Raw genomic sequence first — 19,286 nt, 5'->3', positions numbered from 1 at the left:
GTTGTGGATTCAGTAGACGAGCCTACCCCCCCCCCCCACGCCTCCAACCCCAAATCACACTTAGACGACTCTCTTCTTAAGAAGCCCCAACATGATACAGCGGAGCAATTTCCATTTGTTTCGGCGGCAGTGGCGTGCTGTTCAATGAAGCTGAAGAATAAGAGAAAATAGAATATGAGCGAGTTAATGCCTTCGCAGCCACTTTGTTCTACAGTCAGACTGCTTACATCTCTGCTCCTACAGGATCAAAAATGAGCCACACACACTCAGTCATCAGCCTTCGGTTTATTTAAAACCTGGTGAAATTGAAGCACCGCATTTCATCGCGACAGAGACACACAATCTCTTTACACAACAGTGGCTTTCACGCTGCAGCGGAGGGAGCGCCGCTGCAGGTCCTCCCAGTTCATGGCACAAAGGTTGATCACATATCCAGAGTGGGAGAAGAGAGACTGCATATTCATTAGAGGAAGAAAAAAAGAAGCATAGGGCCACCTCAGAAAAATACACCAAACTGCATCACTGGTCAAACAGTGATGATCTGAGAGTGGTGCTCACTTTTTAAATACTTTGCAAATTAATGCTGTTGCAGATAGTTGCTGTACAAAGTATAACAGTGACAGTGTTTTTATTGTGGTGCAGTAGTTATTACTGACATAATTACATAATTACATGATAGCAGGTCTTCGAAATGAGAGCTTTACCTGGATAAATAACAATTTAAAAAAAAAAAAACATCAAAATGTATTAAAAATTTGGGTGGGCTGGGCAAAACTGATGCATTAGTGAAAGGCCTGGTGTGCCATACTGTTACCACACCTGTTTATAACAAAACTGGAAATAAACCAAGTATTAATTTCCCACTCTTATGCAGCAATTTAACCATACCCACACCAATAACAAGACTGGAAGATCGATATGTGATTGACTTCTGCGCAGCCAGGACCGCTCTGGGTTTAGCCTAGCTCAGCACAGAGACTGGAAGCAGGAACAGAGTAGGAAGTCATTTTTAAGGTGTTTAGAAAGGTAATGACTGTAGCTGCAGAACGCAAATGTCGCTGCCATATTTATTTCTTAAAGCTTAAACAACTGGCAGATGGGAAAATATGTACATTCTCTAACATCGATCACTGAGCAAATCTGAATTTCAGTCTTTTTTACGTTTCTGGAGTATTTTGGGTTACCGGGGGGCAGGTTGCTGATTGGTCTGTAGGCCCGCGTGATTTGAGGTTTAGTGGACTAGCATTGCACAAACAAAGGTAAACTAAACTAAGGCAAAGACGTGCATTCACTCTTACTGCTAAGTCAGACTAAAGGCATGTTTTCAGTCTTTATGCTGAGCCAGGCTAAAAACACATTTCCACTTCATGTTAGGCTAGGGTAAAGGCATACTTTCAGTCTTAGTGCTAAGCTAGGCAAAATACCAAAAAACCCAAGAAACAGTTCCCCAAATTGTATATTACCATTTAAACATCCACCAATAATGAGTATAAATAACATTTTCATTGCCGAGGGAAATATAAATAAACCATTTTTTGCATATATAGCTCTATATTTTGCAATAATTAACATGGCTGATATAAGGTATATGGCACAGAAACTGGTCAAATATAGGTGTGAGACTGATGACGACCAGATTAATGTGTTATTACTTTGGTTGAAGGGCATTAAAAAAAAAAGAAAAGAAAAAAAAAGCGAAGCACTTCACCACAATCTAAACCACTTGGACACAACATTCAAACAGGAGCATAAGGCACAAATATTGACTAGTAGCATGTGCTTCAACTAAAAATTCAAGTTTGTTTCAAACACAAAAATGCTCTTCAAGCACTTCTCCCACACTGCAGCCTTGGCTTCATATATTACAAAAAATAAATAATCAGCAGCAGTACATTTTTCATACAATTACTGCAACATTCAACACTCAATAAGCTCTGATTAACGTCTCTGTTACGCCAGCGCAAACTGACGATTTGTGTCACGTGTGTGTTTGTTGTGAGCAACACCAAAGCCCGGTAACCTTAAAGCTAACTCAAGTCTGGTGTTACTTTCTGTAAAGATGTCCTTTGTGCTGGTTTCTGGAGTAAAACATGTTTTTAAAAAAAGTGACATTTAATGAACATGAGATTATATATAGCCCCTGAGTTTGAGGACAAATACTGAGGTCACATATCGTACTTACACTCGTTACACGTTAACATTACGTCCTCGGCTTAATTTACAGCACTCCTTCTCAGCGGTGGAATTTGATCGGAGTGGGTTATGTAGTCGGCTGCAGTCAGACAGCAGTGACAGAACTCAACAGGAACGACAACAGAAACAGCACTAACATTATGACACTGCAGAGGGCCTATCTTGCACTTTCAAAGAAGGTGTTCTGCATTTGCAGCTAATTTTAATGCCTGGGCCCAGCTCTCCAAGTTTCATGAAACTCAGCTTGTGTAAACTTGCTGACAGAAAAACAGCACTGAAAACACTCCCCCACCTGAGCTCTCACCTCGGCGGAGGAGCCAGTGACTTTCAAACTTGGGGAAACAAAACTTTAGCCTAAAGGCCCCAATTTGCCTACGCTGAAATGTTTACACAACCTATGAGGTCTGAACAAAACCAATTAGCAAGCACCCCGATTATTAACACTTTCTATTTCATTTAGTCCACTGAATTGTCTGATGTACTGTATACAGCCAAACACATTCAACTGCTTCAGCTGCAGATGACTTTCTCTACAGTATTCCAACAAAGGCCTCTAGTTAATAACTACCCCTGTATTTCTTACTTGTTAACACTCGGACTTAATATAGAATATTACTACATTCATCTGAAGTGTCTGATATGTGGTGACACATTAACAGCTGCCCAGGTAATACAGTTGGAAATTCTTTCATATTATCCTAGTAAAAATATTAACTGCTGGACCAAAAGCGCCTAACTGAGAGTTGGAGAGGAAAAGATTTTTAGATTTGTTTCATGTCATCTTAAATAAGATCTTCATTACTTCTCTGCGCTTTTATTTCAAAAGAGTCAGTGTGCATATCTTTTGAATTTGATGCCTTTAGGTGTTTTCTGTACTCCTGCAATTTTAGAGCATGTGGAAATGAAAACAATTTTTTTCCCCATTGATGGAAACATGCCATTGCTAAATCTCTAGTGCATGGACATTTAATGATGATCCTGCAGTTTGTAGCAACACATATTAACTTGTGATAGTCTCATTAAAGTAAAAAAATAAAAGAATAACACTAACCACAGTGCATTGCATCTAGTGCAGCTGTTTTCACCTTTAAAGCCCCTTTGAACACAACACCATCCACTATGATTCAATGAAAGTGAGTGAATGGTGATAAACACCACCGGAAAGACCTTCATGTACAAACCAGCCTGTTCATATTCCACAATCAAACAAGGCACTGACCAAGGCCCTGATATGTAGCTAATATTATTATGTGAAGTCCAGTAACAGGTAAGAATGCTTTGTGTTCCATTTGTTTTCCTAAAAAGATGCTTAAAAGAAGTTTTCTCTCAAATGTTGCTTTTTTCATGTGTGATTTCTAGTGGTAAGGCATATTTCCTTGCCGTTTGTTATCTGGCAATACATACTGTAAGTGCTGATTCATATTGTGGGAACATGTGGCAGCTTCACTGCAACAACCCTGATTTAAAAAACAAACAAACAAAACCCCCACCCAAAAATACAAGTGTCTTATGTTGTATAATCCTGCTCCTACAAATCTGTAGTCATTTAGGTTCACTAAATCAGTAAAGCCAGTAAAATCCTCCTCACCCAGTCCCACCGCTTTTTATACTGACCGCTAAAAGAAGATCTCGTCCGTGATACAAGCAGAGGCAGGTCTGCAATCTCCTCCTGCATCTGACCTGCCTCTGAATCACTCTGGGGCAGTATGGGCTGACCAGTACCTCCCTCCACTTGCTACATCTCAGTAGTGGGAAATGAGCCAATGCTGGGGTCACTGAGTGAAGCTTTTCTTGATGGCCACATTGGGGAAGAGGCCAGAGAGCTCCTGGACGATGCGCATGTCTATCTGTGAGCAGAAGGAGACGTCCAGGAGGACAAGCCGAGGACACGACTGGAGGAGTTTCTTCAGTGAGGCGGCGCTCACTGACCGTGTACCTGTCCGGCAGACGTATCACAACAGGGACACGCAGAAGGTGAAAAACACTTCACAAAAAACGCATAAAAAATAAAACAAAACACAGAGCTGTGAAATAAAAACAATGATATTTTTATGTCTGGCTACTTCTTAAAAAGGAAACTGCGTGTGTATTTTCTTTGTAAATGAAGTAAAGTTCCTCTCTGCCTGTTCACACAGATCATAGAGTCCAGACCAAAATCATTTGCACACCTTCCAGCGAGTCAACCACTGAAGCACATCTGAAATAACTAAAGAACTGACACATCAGCATAGCCTGACTAACACTGAAGCTACTGTGCTGTCAAAAACACCAACTTATGCAACTGGAACTAGAGTGTTACTGCTATGGTGTGCTGCTGTAACTTTGCTTACTGAGCACTACTGTATAGCAATATTAAGCTGATTATTTGAGTTTGTGTTCGAGGTTAACTTGAAGGTTTTTTTCACCCCTCAAATGCTACACTGGGAATGGGCCTGCTGTGAATATGATAAGTGAACGATGAGCTAAATCAAAAATGCAGTTGCCCAACTGACAAAGTCTCTTATAAAAAGTTAAGTTGTGGCTATGCTGCTTTGATGGGGAGCTTTATACACCAACGTGATGAAACATAAGTCATGACCGAATAACCACGAACTTGACACTCATTAACAAATGATTAATAAGGCAAACGTTTGTTTCCACATATGTGTGAGGGAGAGCTTACCCAGAATGTCCAGATGCCTCAGACAGGGGCAGCTGGCTGCCAGCTCCTCTATGTCTGAGTCGCAGACGGTGCGGTTGGCAGTGAGGAAGAGTTTGCGCAGGCGTGGAAGGCTGCGGGCGAGGTGTTGGAAACATCCCGTACTGCTCTGCAGCGTGGGACACCAGCCCAGGTCCAGTTCCTCCAACATCCTGAGCAACAACAGAGCCAACAAGTAAACTGGGGTGACGCAAGGACAAATTTGGATATTCACAGAGAAACCATGCAGTGTCTCTAATGTGTAAGTGTTTTAACAAAAACAAAGCAATCGCAGAGGAAACTAACACCATTTCAGGTCCTGGACAATTTTACAACCAAAGATGTTATATGAGAAGAATCCTGAACTGAAAGCTATGAAAACTCCCCACCAAGCAAAAAGATGGTGGCAGGAGCAGAGAGGGGGGAGGAGCTTCCTGAAATCTTATTTTGGGGCAAAATTAGCACTTAAAAAAAAAAAAGAAGCTGTTATGAATGGTTATTTTGCACATGCCTGGAGTCCGCAGGTGTTATAAACAACAGTAGCTTCAAGTGACTACCTGCACCCTGAGACGAGCTCAGTCAGGCCTCGATCGGTCAGGTTTCTGCAACGCCACAGGTCCAGAGAGCACAGCGAGCGACAGCGAGTGGCCAGCATACTGGCTACAACATCATAGTCTTCGATCTGTAAGTGAGACAGGAGCATTTACTCTCTATACAATATGCAGCATTTGCAGCTCACAAGCAAGTTCCCAGAGGGACATTTGGACGATTCAGACCCGCTTTAATGTGCAAAACCACCCTCGTCGTATGCTGCAGTCGATTCAGATGTTATGATTTGTACACGTCGGTGTGAGCGATGTACGGGCAGAGGTGCTGTGATCTGTGCTCATCTACAACACTGTCACAGTCCCAGGCTTTTAAAAATGTACCTTTAGGATAACGTAAAGGAAGATGATGCTGTCAGGATGAGTCAGTCAATAGTCTATCTAATATATTCTGAACAAACTTTTGAAATGCTGCGATAATAAAAAGCTGATTAGCGGCATCACCCGGCTTGTGGCTCGTAACCTCGCTTCCTCGAGAGAGCAAAAGAACAAAGCACTAACGCGGAATACTTTCACCGTAAAAAACAAAATAGTCTTTCAGGAACTGATTTATGTTTGCGAGGCTGTTATTGTTCTTTGGTGTCAGGTAATGCTGGCCATATTTCATTGTTTCATCCAAAGATGAAAGCAAAGAAATGCAATTTAACAACTAAAAACAGCCCGAGCAGATAACTCAGCTACAAAAATGACAGCAAGAACATTTCTCAGAGTTAGCAGTGATGGATATTTAAACTCTGGCAGAGAGAGTCGCTGCCTTTATGCATTTCTCTTGCCAAATGTTGCATAACTTTATTTCTGATGATGACAGTTATGTCTTGAGAAAGACCACAAGAGGATTTTCTCATGTATTATATCAATATTTCCATCAAAGTCATTCAACTTTTTTTAGGGAGTTAAACACACACAGATGCCCCATCATTATCATCATGATACACTAAACATTTATTAAAATGCCTCATTAATAATTCTAAAAGATGTTAATAATAAAACGTATTGTACTTTAATATCATCATACATATCTGTCCACAACAGTTGCTGTATACCATTCCCCTCATATTCAATGAGCCATCATTAAAGGAGTAACAGGAGAATGACACCGCTCTCACAGAAGTCTACAACTACCAACCAATTATCTTATCTTAGCACAGACTGCACAAAGATTAGCCAGTGACCCCATGCCAACCACCGGCTGTTAGTGAAAAATGTGTATTCCCAGACTGGTTTTCAAGTGGTTGTTGGCGTTTGCTGTCACTGGGTGAAATTGGTACTAAAGAGGTACACGGTGCTGCACTGAAAACTTCTTTGGCCCCCAGCAAGTTGCCATGGTTGACTGTAGTTTGCACGGAAGAAGCTTAATGTCACTGCTGTCTAAACATGGAGCAGTAGTGAAACTTGGTTTTGGTCTTAAGACGCACGTTTTTCCAGATCTCATTAGCATTCTATGATTAGCGTTTGCAAATGGGTGTCTTCCATGCAAACACTAAGGTGAGCAATCGCAAAGAGTGCATGGTCAGCACCCTCTTTGCATCTGAATTCACTTGGCAACAGCCAGAAACCTCCAGTAATCACTCACTAATCAGTCAGGGTATACATATTTATCACTAGCCACTAGAGTATCCTAAATGGTGGCCAAATGGTGTCTAGGCCTGTGTGACTACAGCATTATGCAACAGTCACACTAAGAAAAACGGTGGTTGAGGTATGACCAAAATGATTGTGACCTTGTGCAATGACCTTGCAATCCTGTCACAGACAGGGACCAGGTCTTGACCACTCCCAGTCAGTTGCCATCTTCAAAGAGACTTTGGCGTGGCAAGATGGTGATAAGAGTGATTTGCCTATCAGTCTGTCAGCTGTGCTGTCAGCTTACTACTGAACTGGGTCAAGATGGCAATTACATGCAATCATTTTGTGTTAATACAGTGATTAACTTGTGACAAACTGTCAACAATTGCAAATGTGTTGCAGTGTACATACTCAGAAATCAATATTAACTACTTACAGAGTCGAGCGAGAACCTCAGAAATTCAACAGAAGCAATTCCTCCAAAAATAGAGACCTTGCTGCTTCAGGACAGCGATTTAACTGCAATGTGATATACTGTAGGTGCTTAGCAAACCTTGACTTTATGTAGGAATATAACCAGAACGCACACAATTGGCCACCAGCTGACTGGCTCACACGCTGACTGCATTTTCAAACTGTTTGTGTTCATAAATTAAACATCATTTACTTGAAACCTTCACTAATCAGAGTGATTCCAGTGAGTTTGAATCAGGCCACCATTGTTTGCAGACAGGATGCCTTCCATCAGACAACCTGTGCGATCGCACAAGTGGGTACTGCAACTACTTGTAATCAGTTTTTAATGCAAAAAAACATTAAATTCAATTATATAAGCACAGATTTTTCCCAGTTACGATAAGATTGCTGTCCTACTTTTACTCCAGTGTGACTAAGCCATTTGCCAGGGATCACAGGGCTCTCTTTCATCTTCCTATCTGGCATCTTTTAGACAAGCTTCCAAAATGAAAGGTAATAGTTAAGATTGTAGCTTTCTTTGAAACTTCATATGTGTGCACATTCTCACCCTCACACAGCTCCCCAGGTTGAGGTGTCTTAGCTCTATGCAGAAAGTCAGAATGCTTAAGATGGCTGTTTGCTGTGGAGGAAAGGAGAGACGGAGACAGAGGTGCACAGGTGAAAACCAGGTAGGTAGAAGGAGCAAAAGAGATTTAAAACACCGGTACCATCTTACCTGAGTGTAAATCTATATATAAGATAATTTAAAACAACATAGGTTTTAGTAGCGGTAACAAATCCAGTCATGTCACCTAAAGTTCCCGTTTAAGTAACTTCCTGTCTGTTACCTGGCACACCCAGCACTTTCAGGATTAAAAGGTTTTTAATAAAGCACAGGAAACAATTTTTCCACCTCCTTGTGGAGTGAAAAAAGTGAAAACGGAGGCCTCTCGAGCAGCACTACAACTAGTATATGGAGATATCAGAATTCAGTGCTGCAACTGCCAACACATGCACCTCAGCGGTAGGAGAATGTGTCAGACATGAAAGTGAAAGCCTCTTGTCTGCGTGTGCGCGCGTGTGCTCGACTCGGTGTAAGGCATTTTTATAAGTGCCTCTCTCCCGTAAGCTAGCCATTTAATTAGAGCAGTGACAAGGTAATGACAGCTGAGATGTCAGGGCCTCAAACAGACACACGGCTCGCTCTGTCTGTCCGGGTGTAAACAACCTGCAGCACGCTGCCTGGCTCCACCGCAGAAACTCTACACTGTCTGTTGCCCACAACGTCACTCTGAAACATGACAAACACTAGAGAAACGCTGAGGTGCACCACCAAAACAAGGCACAGTGATATTACACATCAGACATGCCTGAGCTTGAATACATGCGATGTATATTCAACACCCTGTAGAATCAGAGTTTACTCAGTTCATCTTAAATCTTTCTTAAGGAGAAATCATTAGTTTTTACATTAAATGCACATTTTTGGGAAGTTTTGTTCAAACCTATACTATATGCATGTTTCAAGTGAAACAAAGGAGGTCATCAGATGATTAACTAAACACGAAAAAAATAAGATTAAAACATCTTTAAAACAAAATGATGATCTTTTTTTTTTTTATATTAGTTCAGTTACACAGGTGGACCTCAGACTTTATAAATGAGGAAAATGTGGTTTTAATTGCTTACAGATCCCCTATCACAGAAAAGTCATAAGTCATCAGTATGTTAATGCCGTAAAACCTGAGTTTCTGAAAGGGGGGAGGAGGCCAGTGGAGGCTGTTGGTAACAGTTCATGTGGCCTAGCAATGAAAGAGGTTATGACATGAGCTAAATCGGTTTGCACCAAGGCTTAGTGTAAGATAAAGGATTCGTTTGAACTGTGAATCATGCAAAACTACTCTAATACAGTCCAAGAATAAAAGTACAGAGTTGGCGATGAGCAGGTCCCCTTTAAGAAGATAAAAGCTGCCTCTGGCTGCTCTTTTATCTCAAGGGGTCAGCACAGTGGGCAGCTCCTCATGTTTGATTTGCCAGACGCCCTTTCTGATGCAAACCCAAAAGGCATTTTCTGCTTTATTAGATACAATTGATCAAATTCTGTTGCTTGAATATCAGGAAAAGTGACTAAATTCTCTGACCTTTCCACCGTGTGGAATCTACCTCTTGAAAATCTCTGACATTCTATATATTCAAAATACGAAAGATAATTCATTTTTTAAAAATCTTTTTGTAATTTTTTTATAACAGCTCAGCATCAATGGTGAATAAAACATTATATACATTTAGAAAAAGGAGCAGTCTGCAAATTATAAACAGCCAGGGTATCGGATATATCATTAACCAAACAACAATTTGACCTGCTCTATATTTAAACAAGACAGATCGAAGTCCACGCGAATCACTCTGATTAGTTTCGCAGAGACACTGTTTGCAGCGCATACCTCTATCTTTGTTCGGTAAAGCACCAGCCTGCGGAGGCGTGTAAGTTTTGAGATGTGCGTGAAGGCCTGTGGGGGGAGACGATCACAGGAGGACAGGTTGAGCTCCTGGAGTCCAGGACAAGTCTGGGAGATGACCTCGAGACAGGCTTCGTTCAGGAAGTGGCAGCATGACATTTCCAGGCAGACCAGGCTGGGACCACAGGCCTTCATGAAACTAAGGCGGGAGATTGAGAGAAATGAGTGACAAGAGGCCAAAAACAAAAACGAACAAAAAAGCCATCAATTCCCCAGTAGTCCTTCATCCTCTTCTTAATTTATTTTTCAATCAGTTACAGAAGAATGTGTAAACTGATTTTCTTTGTTTCAGTATGCTCCTCCTTGAAAAAGTGCTTTTACTTCTATTGCTACTTTCCAAGGTCATTTCCCTGTTTGCTGCCATTCGTGGCCCGCTGATAGTCTGACCTGCTGAAGCCCGTCAGGGTAAGGGCTCCACGGTTGCCGGTCCAGGACAGGTTGAGCCTCTGGAGGAGGGTGCAGCGGCTCTGCAGGTGTCCCAGGGAGGCGTCACTCAGCCGGGCCCAGTAAGGCTGCAGACTCAGCTGGGTGTACTGTAGCGGGTCACAGCAGTGCTGGTGCAGCAGCTTACAGCTCTGGGCCAGACGGCAGAGGTCTGGCAGGGTCAGGTGGCTCAGTATCAGCTGGATGAGCTGTGGACGGGAGTCGGGGGAGAGGGGTTAAGATAGGAGACGAGGAGAGGAGAGGAGAGGAGAAATGGTAAGATACGAGGAGGGTGAGAGACAAGACATGTTTGGTCTTGTAAGAAAACATAAGCAGAAAATAACACATAATAGAGAACATTAAAGAATAGTGGAACCTAGCAGAGAAGAGAAAATAGTTCAGTGTAGAGTGGAGAATGTTAATTGCGTCCCCTCTGTCAGGCAGATCTAAATAGTGGTTATCTGGGAGACACAGCACCGATAGCAGGATCAGCGGTGAGCCGGCTTGTTTTGCACCGCATTCGTGTGTCTCTCAAAGAGAAAGAATGGTTGTGCGTGTGTGTGTCACAGTGGATTAACAATACACTGTGTTCAAGCTGGTATCAGCTGACAGATAATAGCTATATTGTGTTTCTGAAACAAACACACAGCGGTTGTGAAGACTGCTGTTAATGGCAGTGGTTTGGATAGGAGATAAGAGAACAACTATCAAGAGTACTGCTGGTGTTTTGAAGCTCGCCTCAGACAACATGATACATCTGTATGGCATGAAAATGACTGTCTGTGAGTGCGAGATCAAGAAAGTGCCAGAATGGTTCAACCCGCAGTGTTCGTGTGTGACACGTTTTTTTTATTTTTTACAACAACAACAAAAAAGTGCACGTGTGCACACATGCTGAGCACATATAATAAGGAAAAAACTTGATGTGCATAAGGAAAGCTTTAAAACACTTCAAATAATCAGCGTTGCAAATGTTTTGTGTGCAGAGAAATGACTGCAGCACCTTCAACCTATATGTAAGACTAGTGCATGCGACTGGAACATCTTCAAAAAAGAAATTTTAGATATTGCAACTTTCAGGCAGTAATTGTAGAAGTAATGAGGGCGGCAGCTGAGGAGTCAGGTTGGATCTCTGTGCTTGTCAAAATAGGAAGAGTGTGATAGGGAATGGTTAAACCTAATATTTATTAAAGAGGTACTGATCGAAAATACTCCTGTCTGTACCACTAAGCAAACAAGATCACATCTGAAAAATAAAATTTAAAAATGCAGTTTTATTTCATTGTGCGTATCTAAACTTTCAACCCAGGCTTGGATGACGCAAGCCTTCTGATTTGTTATTAAGGACTGTAATCACCTCATATGGCAGTTTGTCAAAGTAGCCATTTCCTGTCCTCTGGTGCTTGCCATCTCCTTGCCTGAAAGGACCTCCCACATCAGACAGCTCCTCTTCGCTGTCGCTCAGGTCACTGATGTCGATGATGGGCATTTTATAGAGAGCCAGCATAGGCCTCTCTTTTACCCCACGCAGGATAACAGCATCCAGTTCGGTGTAATAGTCCAGCAAAGAGCTGTTCACCTCTAGACGCAACAGGTTGGTTGGGAAGCCGATATGCTTTATTTTAGGGGAAAACTGGCGAGCCTGTGGAGTCAGCACCTTGGTGGGCTCACCAGACCACAACACCTCCCACCTGGACAACACAAAACATGTGCAAATATAAAAATAACATTCTTTAACCTATATAATGCTATTAAGACTACTTTGCACTACTCTAGGTACTCGTTGAAAGCAGCAGGAAAATACAGTCCTAACAATGTTCTTAAGCCTGTGTGTGGCATTGTGCACAACAGTGTTTGCCTCTTTATCTTAACATATTTCTAATAAGCAGAGACAGACGGATTTGCCCATATATGTTGTCGGATATGCCCCCATATGAAAACTGTCTTTATTACAGTAAAAAAAAATTTTTTAAAGCTGTGCGGTGTAACTTGTAAATTATGTTTTTACATAGCTTAGCAAGCAGAGCAGTTTTCCCTCTGTTGTTTGCAGTACTATCAGTACTTTATGCAACACATGTTCACAGGTTGTGAAACACATTGGAAAGTTACTAAATAACAACCCCATCATTGTCTGTTTTCAATATAAATCAAACATACAAATCAGGCATTTATAGTATTCTAAAGACTAATGATATAGTGATATCAAAACTTTACACTCTCTAAAAATCTGTATCAGGTCCAAAACTCCAGTGTTGATAAGATAAGATAAGATAAGATAGAACTTTATTAATCCCTCGGGTGGGTTCCTCTGGGAAATACAGAGACAAATATAAATAAAATATACAAAGGGGATAAATAGAATAAATAGGAATAAAAATAGAAATACAAGTGAATTGCACATTTCAAGTATTGAGGTCTATTGCACCATTGACTATTTACAAAAAGTATTGCACAAGGTATTGTACAGTGAGGTGAAGAGGCACTACAGCTTAGTTGTTCCCCCCTCCTCCTTTGTCCTCCTGATCATGCACTCTTAAATAGTGGGACTACTTTGAATGGCTTTTAGCAGCTGACCACATCCATATTCCATCAGAATTGTATACCCTGACTTCTGTCTCACTTCTTTTTTTGCTGGCTCCCTGTGTGTCTCAGTGGACATACAAATAATCCTTACAAGCCAGAGGTTGAGGCTTCAGAGTAAAAGCTGATACTCTGCTCTCTATGGTGTCAATGACAATGTACCCCATTTAGTAGAGCTGGGCGATATATCGAGTTTTTAAAAAATATCGATATATTTTTATACGAGATATAAGATCTGACAATATCCTTTATATCGATATAGTCTATGTTACGTTATAATTATACTTGCGGAGCCGCAAGTTTGCCTCTCTTTCGTCCACTTCCGTCTCTACGCAACGTTACTCGGCCTCGCCTCTCTTTCACTGAACACAACTCCCCCTCCTCCCCCATCGCTTCACCTGCAGGAAGCGACAAGATGGACACGGCAAATCTCCGTTAACGAGTTACTGCGCATCGCCCCGTGCGTGGGGCTGGACGGCGTCAATGTGTTAGCTAGCTAACCACGCTAACGAGCTAACCACGCTAACGCCATGCAGCCAAAATCCTTTCATTTTCTCAAAAGTTGACAGCGCGCCTTATGTATGAATTCTGGTTGTGCTTGATGGCTGCGAACCGATTTTATGTGGAACACGGCGCTCAGCAATCTGTCAAAAAATGTTTTAGTACGACTTTGGTAAGCTACGGAGCTGCACCGCTTGATGGATTGTCGGAGCATTACGGCTGAGCCTCGCGGAGTGATACGTACTGTGCTTCAACGTAATATTACCCTACTGTGTATAAGGACCATAAATGGCACCTGTTAAGAGACGTGGTTGCGAAGCGGATTACAAACTCCAGGCTGTCAGTCACGCAGTACAAGTTGGGAACAGAGCAGCTGTGAAATCTGTCTTTGTTACTATGCTCAGCGTCTTTTAGTTTACATTTTGACTGCACAATTGTGAGCTTTTTGTTATGCACAAAAACAACATTGTTTTCTTTTATTTATGGAGCATTATTATTTAATAAATGCTCATAATTTATTTTTGAGTAAATTTTATGTACATCTGCTCTATGTTAATAAAAGTGCCTGTGTGACATCTGGGACACAGCTTTGACTAAGAACTCTCTTCTTGTTCTTACTTTATGGCTTTAAAAAAAATATATCGAGATATATCTTATATCGCCATCCAGCTAAAAAATATCGAGATATGAATTTTGGGTCATATCGCCCAGCCCTACCATTTAGTAATCTTTGCTCTACACGTTTTTAAAAAAAATGTTTTCAATGAAAGGGGCAGCCAATCAGAGGAAAGCAGGCTTGTGGGGGAGGGGATTCTATGACTTGTTTCGGACAGTAATGAACTGAGACACTGCACCAAGAGCAGGACCAAGGCAACATAAGGCAACACCTAACACGAGGCAGTAAACACCAAGCTAAAGCTGTAAAAAGTGAATAAAGATCCAGGCAAATCTTAAGACTTTATACAATTTTATCAGTTTAGTTTTTTCTAATCAAGGTAGCCTAAATCATTTATCTGCATGCAAACATGGCTAAATATGATTCAGTGCTCTCCTATACATAATACTGCGTCTTCAAGTCGGAACTAAGAAATTAAAAAAAGCTCAGTCTCTGCATATATGCAGCTCCACTGTGCAGTGTGACTCCCTTGACAATTAGCAGTTAGTGCTATAGCAGGTAGATTGTTGAAGAAATCATCTAATCATCGTGATAAAGAATTGTAATAAGCTAATCCCATTGCATCCTCTGCCAGGTTTCTGGTAGTTTTCTGGTGGAAATTCTGGCCAAGCAGTACTTTACTCCATGAAATGCCAACTGGATTTTATCCAAACACTGAAGCCTTGTTATGTAATCGAAAACTGTGCAATTTACTGGTATTGTAAAGTTTTAGAAATGGCATAGTGTGGAGGAACTATTGTTACCTGACATCAGTAGGCGGATTCTGGGTGAAAGGATTATGAGAGCAGGCCAGGATCTGGACGATGGCTCCAGGGTAATAGGTCTCAAACACCTCCACTGCTGTCGGGTAGACGGGCTCCTCAAAGCCTAGCTCAATGTAATCCTTACTGTAGAAGCCTTTAGGAGTGCGACGAAAAGGCAGCGGAGCACTGGCACACTGTTCCCACCACGTCCCATAAGTTCTGAATACAGCTGTCTGGGTGAAGTCCCCTGAGCTGGGGTAGACGTTAGGCACCCCTGCCAGGTTCCACATGGTGTAAGACATGCTATTCTCACTGCCATAGTGGGAGCTGAAGTCCAAAACCTCTTTGGCATACTGCTCCACCTCCACACTGACTGGCAGTACCGCTCTCTGGCCAGATTCCACAGCCCGTCGACTGGTCAGAGCCTCGCCTCGAGTTCCACTCCTGGAGCGCCGCCGCAGACAGATATAGTAAAACATGCTCAACAGGGTTAACATAGGGAACTCTGGGACTGATGGGGGCAGTGGGGAGAAACGGAGTAGGAGGATAACCCTCCACCTACGGGTAGAACATTATCTCAAGCGCTGGGGATGAACAAAGTGCAGGCTAGAAGGCTGGCTGCATGCATGACCTGTGGGTTAGGCAGAGACAAACAAGAGTGAGAAGAGCAAGACAGCAGGTCTAAGACACCACAGAGGGACCAATTTCTGCTTGGTCCCGATATAAACTTGATCATTTTGGATATCTGAATCCTAAATTTAAATGAAAATAGCAAGAAGCAAAAATACATTTTTGGCTGAATATAAATTGAAGGATTGTAAAACCAAAACAAAACAAAAAAACGTTCCATGTGGAGAAAGCGCTACTTTATGTTGTGCATGATTATACTAATAAATAATCAATACATTCAATACATTTCTTTGGGGTTGTCATAAAAAAAGACCTGCTTTCAACATAAGGTTTTTACATAACAGGACAAAAGATAAAATCATCCACCCTGTAGCAGGTCTTAAAATCAGATAAATGCAAGGTCAGGAGAACAACATCACATGACATATGACGCATCCCTACTCATTTAACAAAAATTAAGCCAAAAATACAGAAGCAGTGTGTGAAAGACTAAGCACATGCCTGGTTTCAGCAGCTTTTAGAGCCCTAATCATCACCCATCCACCGCCATGCATTACTGGCAAATATCTCCATATTAGCTCGTCTGTTTAAAGGACACTGTTCTAGAAGTCTTGTGCTTTGTTCAGATGTAACTTTGCAAATCTAAGCTGAGCTGCCATGTGTTGTTGTTTTTTTTTTTTAGAAAGAAGAGATTTTCTCCTGAAATCCTTCTAAACAAGCCATACTTCTTCCAATTGTACCATCAAGCACAGTCTGACCTTGGGATGCATCTGCTGGGAGATACACTCCAGGGAAAATTGGCAACGGTCTTCAATGTTTTTGCACTTTTTTTTCCCCACTTAGAATGATAGACTTCAAATTGTTTGGAAATGGTCTTTTAACCCTTCCCAGATTGATGGACAGCAACAGTTGTTTCTCCAAGCTCACTGCTGATGTATTTCCTCTCTAGCATTGTGTTAACACATACCTGGCTTGTCCGTACCAGTAACCTCCCAGAGCTTCTGCTTTTTCATTTGTTAAACAAATAATGATGTTGTGCAATATGTAAAATGTTGTTGGTTATCTGAGGTTATATTTGTTTAAAAGGTAAGACTTACTAAGAACCATGTTTTGCAATTTGTGCTGATATAAAAAATTATGTTAATTAAAAGACAGGCAGCTTCTTCTTACCATGACTATACATGTATACTTACTTTTACATTTTGATGCTTTCTTGTAGACAAATGATTCATTTTTACACATTGACAAATTACAGCAAGAAGCTGGATCTAATTTCTAGCGATTTCTTCACTATTTTAACCACTTTGACACTTTCTGAGAAGAAGACTTGCTTATTTAATGAATACTTATTCTGCAAACAAACCAAGCACTTCTGCAGCTGCCAATCTTCGAAAGGTATAGCCTTGTACCGCTGCTTGCGTGTGGCATTTCTTCATAACTACATGCGGTAGTTTGTGGTTAAATGAAACACGGCAAGACATTTATCAAACCAAAATGCAAACTGTAGAGGTTAAATCCATGTTAACGCTTGACACCATCAGAAATCGCTAGCACTGACTACAATATTCAGGTTTCAAGACATCCTGGTACTTAATGGTGCCTGGTAGCCACAAATCAAGAGTGGCTACATGATACCAGAAACTTCTGGGTCTGGTGCCTGACACTCCTGCCTCACAGGTTTTCAGTATCACAGATTGACCCAGCTGTAGGCTGCAGTGAGCAGTACACGTTTGCCAGGGACATCCTGTGCTTATGTGTAAACAAACAAGTAGCCCTACAAGCAATAACAGGACACGAGTCCCCACCAACCCTATATTAACCGCCTTTAACATTAAAAAACAATTACATTAAAGCCAGTGATGTTTAGACAACAACCACGTTTTGATAAAACTAAAATATTAGCTTTAACTGTACACATGAAATACTAATAATACTGTAAAAAAATACTACAGTTCTGACAATAATGTGGCCTTATTAATACTGTACGGGAAGAGAAAAGGAAGTGTAGCGTTTTCTGTCTTGCCAATGTAACCTTTGATATTTCATTGTGCATTTGAAGCTAGCTAAACTAGCCCTCCAACCTTGCTACCTTTGAAGGCATTTCGACATTACATTAGGTAAACGAATTCTGACATACGTAAGCGTACTTTAAGCCAGCTGCCAGGAAGAAACTGTCTTTTCCCAAGTCCTTGTTCAATAAACTGAGCAGTCTCCCACAGCTAGTGCTGTCAGTGTTAGCTAACGATAAATAGTTAGTGTTAGGTAGGCAGCTAGCTAGCAGACACAGGCTGAGCTGTCAAAACATGAACTGTTAGCTTCCGTAATGGTTGCTGTGCAAAAACCGAGCGATCAAAGAGGACAAAATTTACAGTGAACGTAGATCAATGAATCCACTGACGAGGAAAAACTCTCTTCCTTCCATAGCCGTTCACAAAGATTTCAACAATCAAACATTCTTGACGTTTACCTTGTGTTGCCTTCAAGTAACAGTCGGCCAATGCATTAACTCAGAGAGCGCACAGCACAGTCAGCGACATAATCTGGGTAACCCTTCATCTTTGTGTGTTTTAAGTATTAGAGAAGTATCAGTATTATTACTACCACTACACGAGTTATTTCTACAAAACACGATGCACTGGGGCGAGGCTCCAGGGGGAAAGTAATGCAATTTGGAAGACTGCTGCTTTTTTCTCTTTATCATTGCACCAGTGCGGCACTAAATAATTGACTGTGTTCAAATGTCGTGAACAAATGCGAAACATGGCCAATTTTGACTGTTTTTGTCAAAACGTGTGATTAAACAGGACGCGGAAACCTAAAAAAAATAGAAGTTACGTATGAACTTTAAATGTCACACTTTAAATGTACAACAAATTATCAACATCCGGTCGGCTTCTTTTAAAGCAAAGGATTATGGGAAAAGTAGTTCTTTGGTTTAAAACAGACACTCAAAACATTCACCCCAGTTTCATGGTTTTTAATACATTTATAGATAATCCAGCGTAATGTGTATTAAAACATACCATTAAAAGAATGGAGGAGTATAATAAGATTTCATTCTGTTTCAAGGCCATTCACAAACAACATAGATGTACACTATATACACACACCCAAAAATAAAAGGTAGAGTTCGGTCAGCAATGGTGAAAATAATTCTTCAGCTTATTAAACCTTGGAGATAAAAAAAAATTAAAACAACTGAAAAAGATTTTTTTTTTAAATAAAACACACACCAAAGGAGAACCAGTCATGTAAACAAAGAAAGATATGAGGTATAAGGTAAGAGCTAATTAAACAACAAGGACCAAGATAAAAATGTATTCAACCTTTTAGACATATTTCAGCGTCCTAAAATACTAACGTAATGTAAGAAAACAGTCAAAGAGGGAGTACAGCCTTTCGCTCAAACACAAGAAAACACAAGCAAACGTGAATAATAACTCTTTCTCGTTGAAGGACCCATTTATTGGCAGGTGTTTGAGCAAAGGGGGTCAGAGGAGTTTAGGGAACACTGCTTGTTGCTCTGCTGCATCCAGAATATTGTTCCGCCATTGGGGCGTGTGGCAGTGGTGGCAAGGGGTTCAGTACTGGGAATGAGGTCACCCTGTACTGTCCTATTGACAGCAGGAAGTGGTGCAGCACCACAGCAAAGAATGCGATGTCTCTGCGCGCTGACTCTTCTCCTGGTCCCGTCAGGATGTGATTCAAGCCTCTTTG

General features: G+C 41.3%; 1 protein-coding gene across 5 annotated transcripts; it reads right to left on the bottom strand.

Moving 5' to 3' along the window:
- Positions 1 to 266: 266 nt before the first annotated feature.
- Positions 267 to 18,241, bottom strand: fbxl4 (F-box and leucine-rich repeat protein 4). 5 transcript variants are annotated; one of them, XM_026184099.2, is made up of 9 exons: positions 18,037 to 18,241; positions 14,940 to 15,570; positions 11,797 to 12,130; positions 10,404 to 10,648; positions 9,942 to 10,155; positions 8,066 to 8,137; positions 5,428 to 5,552; positions 4,856 to 5,043; positions 267 to 4,129 (listed from the first exon to the last, which is right to left on the bottom strand). In XM_026184099.2, exons 2-9 carry the CDS (start codon positions 15,434 to 15,436, stop codon positions 3,966 to 3,968), a joined length of 1,839 nt encoding a protein of 612 aa, XP_026039884.2. In that variant the 5' UTR covers positions 15,437 to 15,570; positions 18,037 to 18,241; the 3' UTR covers positions 267 to 3,965. The 5 variants fall into 5 exon arrangements, with proteins under 5 accessions (XP_026039884.2, XP_026039883.2, XP_026039885.2 ...); XM_026184098.2 differs by having other exon boundaries at positions 17,939 to 18,048; XM_026184100.2 differs by lacking the exon at positions 18,037 to 18,241 and adding an exon at positions 17,707 to 17,908.
- Between the last annotated feature and the right edge of the window lie 1,045 nt (positions 18,242 to 19,286).

Source organism: Astatotilapia calliptera, chromosome 11 (assembly GCF_964374335.1).
Source record: "Astatotilapia calliptera chromosome 11, fAstCal68.1, whole genome shotgun sequence".
In the NCBI taxonomy this organism is placed as follows: Eukaryota; Metazoa; Chordata; class Actinopteri; order Cichliformes; family Cichlidae; genus Astatotilapia; species Astatotilapia calliptera.
Note: the sequence above shows the minus strand (reverse complement) of the source record. Positions and strands in the feature narration are given on the sequence as shown.

What these genes read in the sequence shown, in the direction of transcription:
- fbxl4 (XM_026184099.2), bottom strand. Translation starts at nt 15,436, where the DNA reads ATGTTAACCCTGTTGAGCATGTTTTACTATATCTGTCTGCGGCGGCGC. An exon ending in TTGACAAACTGCCATATGAG is followed by an intron (nt 10,649 to 11,796) that starts GTGATTACAGTC and finishes TCCCGTCCACAG; the next exon opens with CTCATCCAGCTGATACTGAG. An exon ending in GAGCTCGTCTCAGGGTGCAG is followed by an intron (nt 5,044 to 5,427) that starts GTAGTCACTTGA and finishes GTTGTTGCTCAG; the next exon opens with GATGTTGGAGGAACTGGACC.